Below are 10,470 nucleotides of genomic sequence, written 5' to 3' on the forward strand. Positions count from 1 at the left end.
CCCTCCCTTGAGTCCGATCTCCATATCGACTCCAAGTGTGCCTCCATTTGAGTTGCTTTGGGTCGCTCCCCCACTTGATCTCACAATGCATCCACCAATGCATTCTCTCAAGCGAGATCATGCGACGACTCCTCGCCGCTTGCTCAGTCCATCGAGCTTCGTGGAGTTGTTGTTTGTTGAGGTACTCCTCCTCAACTCGTGAGGTCCGTCTCACATGATTCTCCCTCTGGAGAGCCGGGACTTATCCCTCCTGGATAACTATCCCATTGGAGCAACATCTCTCTTCGTTTCGGAGACCACCATCCCCTTGGACTACTCCGATCTGCTGAACAAACTGTGCATTGTTCTGCCTCCTGCAAACGCACTTGCTAGATTGCGACTCCCCGTCAATACAGTCCCCGCTGCACCCCTCAAGGCCTAGCAACATGCTGAACTCATTGCACACTTCAGCCTCCTACGGACGTATCCTTCACATGCCGAAGAGAAAGTTTCAATGCTCCATGGCATCGAGTTTCGATCGCCTTGGGATGGCCACGAACATTCCATCGTCTGCATACAAGCCCATGCGTGAGTACCAAATTCTTCGAGTTAGCAATTCCCCTCACCTCTATGAGCTTTGCATAACTCTTTTGGTCGTTGAGCAACTCATTCCACCTTGCATAGTCTCGTTCTTGCCAAGCGCCTCACTTGCCTAGAGCACCATCAAGTATAGTTGTCAACGTTGAGCCATAGCTCAAACTCAGCCATCCCAACCTTTGTGCGCTCCAAATTCTTCCAAGCTTGCCTGTTCTCGTGGTGCCTCTTGCGCGAAGGGTTGGCCATTCCTCTGAATGCCAATGTTAGATGCCCGCTCCTCCGAGCGACTCCTTTTCCCTACATCTCCATGCCCGTTTTCCACCAAACGGTCGCGCATGTGCTGACTGCCCTCAACGCAGCCCCGCTAGGTCCCCCACGTTTGCATGCTAAGTGTTTCTATGAGTGCTTGTCCCGCTCTGATACCATATGATACGGACTTAGCTGGTTTTGCCTAAGTCGTGCGGCATCCTCGCGTGTCCGTCCGCAAAGGTCAGCCTCCCTGCAGACTCCCATTGTCCCTTAGGACCAACAAAAGAGAGAACGGGTTAAAGAGAACACCTCAATCGGGATCCACAAGCAAACATGTCCAAAAAACACTTCATAGACAATGCAAATTACAAACAGACTTTACAAGCTCTGAATAGTGGCACAACAAAGGGTAAAATGGTCCATTACAGATCGAAAAGCTCTCGAACGTGTCCACATGACACAACCTTTATTTACAAGCCTAAAGAGGCCACCAACCCAACTAACATGGGACTATTAAGCCTTCGGCCGCCCCTCTACCTGCTGTACAAGGCATGAACATACCAAACGACACGGACATACATAAGCATTACATCAAACACCCTGTTTCGAAGTTTGTCCGTGACATGGCGGTACCACCTCCTGATTGGGGTGGTACAACCGCCTGGCAGCTCAGAGACTGAGCCTCTAGGCGGTGCCATCGCCTGACAGGGGCGGTTGCACCGCTTGGCAGAGCTCGAAGACCGAGCTCAAGCGGTTCCACCGCCTATCAGGGGCGGTTGCGCCGCCTAGTCTCGTTCAGAGATTGAGCCCAGGTGGTGCCACCACCTGCCTGGGGCAGTTGCACCGCCTAGCTTTCCTGGGAGACCTTCTCCTGGGCAGTGCCACCGCCGACCCTAGCGGTGCCACCGCTTGGCAAAAATTCTGGTCCGAATGGGTTGATCTATTCGGCCCAATTTGGGTCTGTCAAGGGCCCAATTGCCCCCAAATTAAGTTAATGGGATCGAGATGACCGGATAGACTGATGTGTTATATACTCGTCCATATGATGGAGGTGACTGGTCTCATAGCTGCTCATGTGGGGACACTAGGGATACCACACATATGCTCATTGGAGAATGAGTTCACTAATTGATTTTCTCACGGAATGCTAGATAGTTGATGATGTTGAATCTTGGATTTTGATGATGAAGTCAATTGTCATTTGTTATCTAATTCATATGTTGAGATAAGTGTGTAAGATTAACTATGATGAAAGTAAGACATGTAGTAGGAGTTGCGCCAGAGTCAAGACTATGATCACGTTGGGAGTTCGAAAGTTCGACGAAAGTCCAAACGATCGTCAGAGGTTCTGCGGGAATAAATCCAAGAAGTCCAAGAGCTTGCCAAAGAAGCTTGTCAGAACTCGCCAAGTGGATCATCGCAAGTCCAGGAGTTTGCCGGAAGTCCGCCGGAGCATCGTCAAAGGTTCATCGGATGTTCGCCGGAAGAAGCGATTGACGCACCGGAGCAAGTTGTAGTAAATGTCTTAAGAAATGTCGTAGTTAGCATGAAGATTAAGTTAGGAATGAGAGGTGATCCCATTAACTTAATTTGGGGGCAATTGGGCCCTTGACAGATCCATCATATGGTTTGTGCTTAAAGGTGGATCGGTCTCATTATCGTGATCTCATCATGATCTGATTCCCATTGCACAGATCCATAGACATCACAATATATGTAAAAGGCAATATAAAGTGAGAAAAATATCAAATAAATAATAAGTAAAATGAGTGTGTATCATATCACACATGTTATCACTCACATAATTAGCTTACAGGGCACCTATTACTAACATTGTTTCCCCCCAAGGTGGGTCCAATAATGATGATGTTAATCTGTCTCTCTATTATCCCCTAAGGTTGAGTTGAAGATTCTCGGTGCCTTCAAACAAACCATTTGAGGTGTCCTTGATGAATAAGCTTTTCAGTTTATTCTTTTAAGTAATAGCAGTCTTTTTTTTTGCGATTGTAATCTTAGTGGAAATGATAGTATTTTGGATCTATCTCTCTTTGCCAATGGAATCTTCATCGGTTTAGGATCTTTTAAGAGTCACTTCTCTTTTATCTATAAAAAGAATTTAGTTCTAGTCATATTTAAAAGGGTTGACTCGAGCCTCGAGCGAGGCAACTCAAGTCAGTCACTTCTTCTTTGTCGTGATGACCTTGGGGTCAATGCAAATTGTAGTTGATCTTGTCTCAACCTTTTATATATCTCTTCATATTTATTCGAAACCATTGCCTCAATAACGATGTTTTGATTGGCCTGTTGGAGTACCTTGGGTACTATCATTAGTGATCTTTATACTAATGATCCAAAAAGATAAAAGAGCTTGAGTCACATCATGAAGGTTTGTATTACAAGTGACAAATGAACATCTTGCACATCTCGGATCTCATGGTGAAACGGCTGACAAAGTTCAAGAGTGTTGCCTCCTCCCCTTACCTAAGTTTGAGAAATATTACCGTCGATGGCTTTGGGTGTATATTCCCAAAAAAGTGAAGTCTGAACTCCGTAGCGAGCTGAACAAAGGAATTAATAGAGAGCGACTTTAGATATGTATATCATTCTTACGTCGGGTCTCTTAATATACTTGAGAAAGCTTGGCACATCAAGACATCCAAAATATCGTATAATGACATTTGGGCATGAAAAGTAGTGATGTATTCTAGCGGATCGATATTACTATCAAATGCCTCTAATGATGGAAGACAAAATTTAGCCAGGAATCCTCCTAATGTCCTTGGTGAATAATGACCGACCCAAGGTGGGGTTGGTTGACACTTCTCCTTTGAATTATTGGAATTCTTATTTCATCTCTTCCAAGCATTGGTCCATTTATCGTAGCTATATCCTTATAGAATCATCTATCGAATCTATCAATTGGGTTTGAGATTTAGGTGGAATAAAGCAATGGTGTGATAGTCCATTGAACTCTATGGTTGGGGAATGAAGTGCTTCTTTAGCCGATAGTTTGATAGCCTCGAGTATTCTTGAGATGTTGGTATTGTGTTGGGTGGGGGAACCCCGATGAACGTTGGTGCCGGTGGCGATTGAGTTGCTGACTATGGCTGAGGTGTTGGGTGAGATTTAGCTAGGGCAAGAGCAAAGCAACAACTTACATCATTCTCATTAACATCTACACCTGCTAGGTGAGATTTAGGAACATCTTAATGGAGTTGAGCAGGTGACTCGGTGTCACCTCTAGGTCATTGAATGGATGCTAGTATCGCGTCTACATTTGTGCTGAGGCAAATGCATCCACGTGTGGAAAGGAAGGCTACTATCCTCCCAAGTGAAAGTGTTGTGGGTCATGAGTAGGGTCTCCTCACTCAAACATTCGTTGAGTTGGTAAGCAAACGTTCCTATAACATCAAGCCCTCTGTCTAATATTAGAAAAAATATTATTGATGTTTTGACTAGCCCAATGTGATCCAAACCCACATGCGTAGGATCGTCCGAGATGCTTTCAATGTGAAAATGATGAGCGCCCAAAGTGCCACTTGCACGAAGACCGAGATCAAAAGAGATTTTTCGACCTAATCCCTCTAACGCCCAAGTTAAAAGCAAGTAGTCTCCATAAGTCCATTTTCTCTATGTTAAAAAGATGAGTTTTTATACCAAGTTATAAAAGATAAGAAGAAAACTTACGATTAGCTTTTCAGTCATAAATAATAATAAAAAACTTATAATTATCTTTCTAGTCATAAATTGTGAGAAGGAAATCATGATTGCTTTTCTGATCATTAATGATAAGAAGAAAATTTTGTCTTCTCCTCTTTCTTTGGGCATCACATGGTGATGACATGTTGGATGATTGATCCACAGTATACCCCTATCAACATGTTATCAGCATGTCATTTGAGGTGCTACACGGTTTAGTCAAATCAAATTAGACTGCCACTAGTGGCACCAAAATAAGCAAGCAAGAGTCAGCCATAGAACAATCAGGGTGGCTTCTGCAGCAATTTAAAACCATAAAGAAATCTTTCAGTCATCTTCTCTCTGTCTTCACCAAGTAGCTAGGCAATGGAATTCTACTAGCTGAAGCAATGCAGCTGATCTTTACTGTCTTTTTCTCGATGGCAGTGTTGATCTTGAACATTTGGAAGCACTGCGAGAGAAGCTTGTCAAAGGATTTGAATCGGTCAAACTCAACTACCAAAAGCCTCTCGTCTTATCACCAAGACTTTTGGGAAGAACATCATTTCAACCTGCATCTAAATGTTCATCTTTCTTCCACCTATTAGCATGACAATATAACCTATGAGAGGCATGGCTTTGAATCCACTGCTCACAACAGTTGTGTCCCTATCCCTTCATTTTCAGTCCTTTCTGCGTGCTACATATCTCAACCTCACTTGGGTTACATTTGTCCTCTGCTTATTGAAGGTACAACTGCAATTTTGGAAGGACAAAGTGGATGGCAACCTTATGCTACTTGGCTGAAGTAGATTGGGTTGCATTGGAACAAAGAGTGGCAAAATAGGGTTGGTAGGCAAAGCTTCTTTTGTAACTTTTGTCTTCTACTCATTTCAGATCAACCCTAAAGCGAATCCAGTCACATGCTCCCTAATCCCTTACCATCTTAACTTCAGCAGGGAAGACATCCACAGTTGTGTCTCAGGCATCATTAGGCATGCTTTTGTTTTTTGGCATGGAAGAACAATTGGACTCTTCCATCTTGTCCAATTTATGCTGATCAATATTTGATTTGATTTGATTTGATGACCAACTTATCCCATCTTGTTAGAGTAGAAGATGAGGCAAAAGTAGTACTTTTATCTGTGTAGGTTAGATAGGGAAAAACCTGGATAAGATTCAATCTTTGGAGCTTGTTATCAATAGTTAAAAGTCTGACATCCTCCATATTTGTCAGATGAGATTTTGAGCTTTCCATTCTTAATAAGTGAGTCTAAGACACCATCATCACCTTCTTTGTCTGATTCAAATGAAAATATAGTAGTAAATGCCAAAATCTAATTGAGGAAACTAAAGTGAACAAGACGAATACCTTAGCCACATGAATAGCTGATAACAGTGCACTCTTTGTATGATCTACTTAAAGAGTATTGGCTTAGTTGTCCCCCCCCCCCTGTGTGTAGTCTTATCACCAAGACTTTCTGTAGAAATGAAACTGAACAAGAACTAACTTGTCTGTCACTAATTGAAGTGTCAAAAAAAGCCTATAAGATCTATAACATATAAATCAATGACCAAAACTTTACTAGAAAAAGAACCAATGAACAAGACAGGCAGGTTTGATAAGCAGAGCAAAATTCTCCCAACTTGAAAACAAGAGTGTAGTGTACTTAATTTGTTTACATAACCGTGCAGAGATTTGGACTTAATTTACAGCAGTCTCACACTGTTCACTGTTAATATAGGTAAGTTTATTTTCTAACAACATTAGGAATATGGTAAGTTATCTAAGGTCACTTTAAAAAAATGTTACACTTAATTAATATATCAGGACACAAGAAAAATTAACCTAAAATTTATGTGTGTTATTAAGTGTATTTAGTTTGGAACTATAGATGAGGAATGTGTGAAGGCTTGTTATAAAGATTACATTTTATATTGAGTTGATCCACACTTAAACATAAATACATTCTCTCTCATCGAGGCTTCATTAAAATTTAGAGATACCTAAGGTATTTAAATATTTATAAAATAATTAAAATTTAATTATTAGGTTCTTTTATTTTTTAGAATTTTTTTCATATTTGAATTCCTTGACCTTATAATAACATTGTATTTAGGAATCTAATTGTTAGCTTCAGCATAAGACTGTGAGTTAGGGTATAGGGATAATAATGGCATGCATGAGTACCCTAACCTAGGTGAACGTGGGTGGAGAATCTCTCCTGTTTCCCTGCGCCTGTTGTAAATGGAGAAAAAGCTACATAAGAAGTGGCTTCTTCCGAGAGTTCAGTCTCTTCACGCGTCGCCTGTCATGCTTGGGTGATTTGATTGAGTGATGGTGTTTGTCCCCACGTACATCTCCCCGATAAGTCTATCTTCCTGACAAGTCTCTTAGTGGGATCTGTCCTTTTTTTTTCTCCCTTCTTGCAAATTAAGGATCCGTGAAGCAGATTCTTGCAGAACATGACGACTTGGCAGTGACTCAGAGCTCGGCCTTCGTTTTCTGCATTGACAATGGCCGGCAACTGCGTCTCTGTCTTCGGAACCGAAAGCAGCGGCAGAAATGTTCGGCAGTTTTTTGGATTCGAACACTTGGACAACTCATTCATGGGAACATCCAAACGACATGCCTTCATTTTCCAGATCACCCGATCGTAACACAAAAGATTGAGTCGTCACTGCAGCTACTTGTATCATTTCATCAAACACATCATTGGCTGGACTCAACTGAGTTCATGTGGACGTATCGCATATGTAGGACGGGAATCAACTGAGTGGGACTCGAAGGATAGCAAGAACAGCTGTGGGCGATTCCAAGGGTTGAGTGGGATGCAGCAAAAGCTCTTCAGCCATCACACTGGGATAGGATGTTTCCAATCCAGCATGAAACCCTCGTCCAAACACCACACCCCTTTCTGTCTCCCATCACCAGTCCAGTTTGGTTGTGTCATGGCAGTCATGCCATCCAATCATGTAGAGACACTTCCTGAAGAGGAATTCCTAGGGTTTGCCAACTTGATTGGCTTTCTATGTTAAAACCAAAGAACAAATCCACGGATGCAGCCTGATGATGATGATGATGAAGATAAGGCGAGGAGCTACTGTACATGATCCACTTCCGGCTAAAACCCCATGTCAGTTCGATTCCAAGTGAAATGACCAAATGCTGGTGTTGTGAATTCTACTAGTCAGTAAGTCCATCCATGCTTTTATATCACCCACAGCAATTTCCAGCAGCTTTCCAACAAGAATCACTTTGAAGAGAAGGATAGTCTTCTTAAAGTCCTAAAGAGAACATATGCAGGCATCCAAAGTTACACCAACCAAGAACTCCAGTCAAGAAGTCCATCCATACCTTCCTATTTCCCACTTCATATCCCATCAGCTTTTTCATCAAAAGATAGACACTCCGAAGAGAAGGATGAGCCTCATTCAATTTCTAAAGAAAACACATGCAGAAATCCAAGCTAATTACACTGACTTACATTGTCCATCTGTGGGACTTTCGGCCCCCAAGACTTTGCAGTAACACTAGTTTACATGGATTCATGTTGTGGGACTTCGGGCCCTAAGACTTATCTGCTAAAGGAAACATGCTACCCCTTCCATGTAGTTTTTCAGCATAACATACAGTTCGTCCATGCTCCACAGGCTATCACCAATCTTGTTCATGCAGTACTCATGGTTAGCATCACAGTAACTGGATGCCGGGTAGCTAACAGCTGATGCGGTCATGGAGGCCAGGTCGCAGGCTTCTGAGCCATAGGCGTTGAACTCGATGGAACTGTTACCATGGAAGGGATTGAACTCGATGTCATTGAGCTGATTCGGTGGGTTCGGCGAGAACTCAGGCAAGTCCGGGAGTTGGGGGAGAACAGTACTACTAGGCAACCCAGGGGAGTTGCTCAGCCTGCAAAACTCTGCGCCTGAGAGGTCATACGAGCTAGGATTCTCAAACTGGCATTGCGTGTCCGGTCGGAGAAGCTGCGGGAGCGGATCCTGCGGAGGCTGATCGGCCACCGCGGTGGCGGTCCCATGATGTGGAGTTTGCAGGGATCGAGGAGAGGCCGTCTTCTCTAGCAGTCTCGGCATCCAGTAGCATCGGATTGCATCCCGAAACATGGCGCTGTTGGCGTCGATCTTGAGCTGCCTTGCTTGCTTTTGCACCCGAGTCCTCCAGTAGTTCTTTATCTCGTTATCGGTTCTCCCTGGCAAAAACTGTGCGATCCGAGACCACCTACACGCACAAAACATTCAGGTAACACAACACCATGCATGGAACTTGTGGACTTGCACGAGATAGATGAGATGGATGATAAACGAGTACCTGTTGCCCCACTTGGAGTGGAGTTCGAGGATCAGCAGCTGCTCTTCAGGGGAGAGGTTACCTCGCTTTATATCGGGCTTCAAGTAATTCAACCACCTCAAACGACAGCTCTTGCCGGTTCTCCTCAAACCTACATCATCAACAAAAGCTAAGAGATAGATTAGGAAAGACTAATCCACGCAGAAGCTAGCCTTTACCGCAGTCGAGTGAGAGCTAGCCGAATAGCTAGGTCAGATGGAGCATTACCCGAGCACCTGGCGAGGAGGTTCCAGCGACCTTCGCCATGACAAGCAACGTAGTGGGTGAGGAGAGTGTCCTCCTCTAGCGTCCAAGGCCCTCTCCTTAGCTCCATGTCTTCGTCTTTGTTGGATGATCCCCCTTTACCAGACATTCTAATTGCCACCCTCTTAAAAAAGGCTCTCTAAGGGGTTTGGGGGGGTAGAGAGAGAGAGAGAGAGAGCTAATCTTCCAAGCTTTATAGATGATCCCAAACAAGAGCCGTAGACTGCCAGTGATAAGACAGACTTGAAACAGCAGCACCCACTGGTGGCTCCGTTTTGTATCGACTTGGGGCAACCACAAAGGAATTCCGCTGCTCCCAGCCAAAACCTTTGAGCTTCCGCTTGAAGACGTATGAGGTGGCAAACCATGTTTCATGTGGACCGGTTCAGATTCATTCACTCTGGCTGCTTTGCCCTGGTGGCTTCCAGACTTGGTGTATGCTCATGTTCTTTTGTGCATAAACGTGTTTCAAGACTCTCTTTTGGAAGGTGTGATACTGTTGAACTATATTTCTGCTATATATATATATATATATATATATATATATATATATATATATATATATATATATATATATATATATATATATGCTTCATTTAAACTGGAATGATGTCTGCATAAGACATAACCTCTTGCACAATTATGACCTGGCAAAATTCTTGAGGGTTAGCTCAAAGTTATTGCACAAAGAGAAGCCCTGAGAGGGTGGACTTCCGCCAAAGAGATATGAAGCAACAGGAAGATATATACTTGCTATAAGGTAATTGTTAAATTTATCAGATCTAAGTGTCAAATGACTAAGAAATAACATTTATAAAATTTATGTCGTTCAAATTGAACCGTTGGGTATGTAGATTTAATAGAAAACATAGAAAAAATATATTTTTTTATTTATAAATAATTAAGTATAGCTTATAAAATGAGGAATAATCATGTTGCGATATATGAAAATAATTTTATAGAACCTATGGGTGTTATAGTTAGAAGATGAGATAATTGTAAAACCAACTATGCTTTAAGTAGACCTAAGAGTCTGATGATTAAGAAACAACATGCTTAAAATTTATATCATTTGGAATAGAACATTGAAGTATGCAAAGTTAACGAGAAATATAGGAGAAAATATTTTCATTATAACTAATGGGTATAGCTTCAATCGATGATAAGATGATGGAGAATATTTTTGAGATGATATGAAAATATACTAATATAACCTATATGTATTAGTGTTAGAAGAGATGAGATAATTGGCATTAGTGGTATGTGAGGATATAAAATAGAGATTTAAAAAGACTCTACTGGAAGCTATAAATAAAGGTTTGTATGTACTCTTAGCTAAACTAAATGGTGACAAA

At 42.4% G+C, this 10,470-nt stretch overlaps 1 protein-coding gene across 1 annotated transcript; it reads right to left on the reverse strand.

Annotated features, from left to right (window-relative positions):
- Positions 1 to 7,918: 7,918 nt before the first annotated feature.
- On the reverse strand, positions 7,919 to 9,287 carry LOC135596609 (transcription factor MYB62-like). The gene is made up of 3 exons (XM_065088675.1): positions 9,080 to 9,287; positions 8,834 to 8,963; positions 7,919 to 8,743 (listed from the first exon to the last, which is right to left on the reverse strand). The coding sequence occupies exons 1-3, from the start codon at positions 9,222 to 9,224 to the stop codon at positions 8,089 to 8,091; spliced, it is 930 nt and encodes a 309-aa protein (XP_064944747.1). The 5' UTR covers positions 9,225 to 9,287; the 3' UTR covers positions 7,919 to 8,088.
- Between the last annotated feature and the right edge of the window lie 1,183 nt (positions 9,288 to 10,470).

The sequence above is a fragment of the Musa acuminata genome, chromosome BXJ1-11 (assembly GCF_036884655.1).
Source record: "Musa acuminata AAA Group cultivar baxijiao chromosome BXJ1-11, Cavendish_Baxijiao_AAA, whole genome shotgun sequence".
Lineage (NCBI taxonomy): Eukaryota > Viridiplantae > Streptophyta > Magnoliopsida > Zingiberales > Musaceae > Musa > Musa acuminata.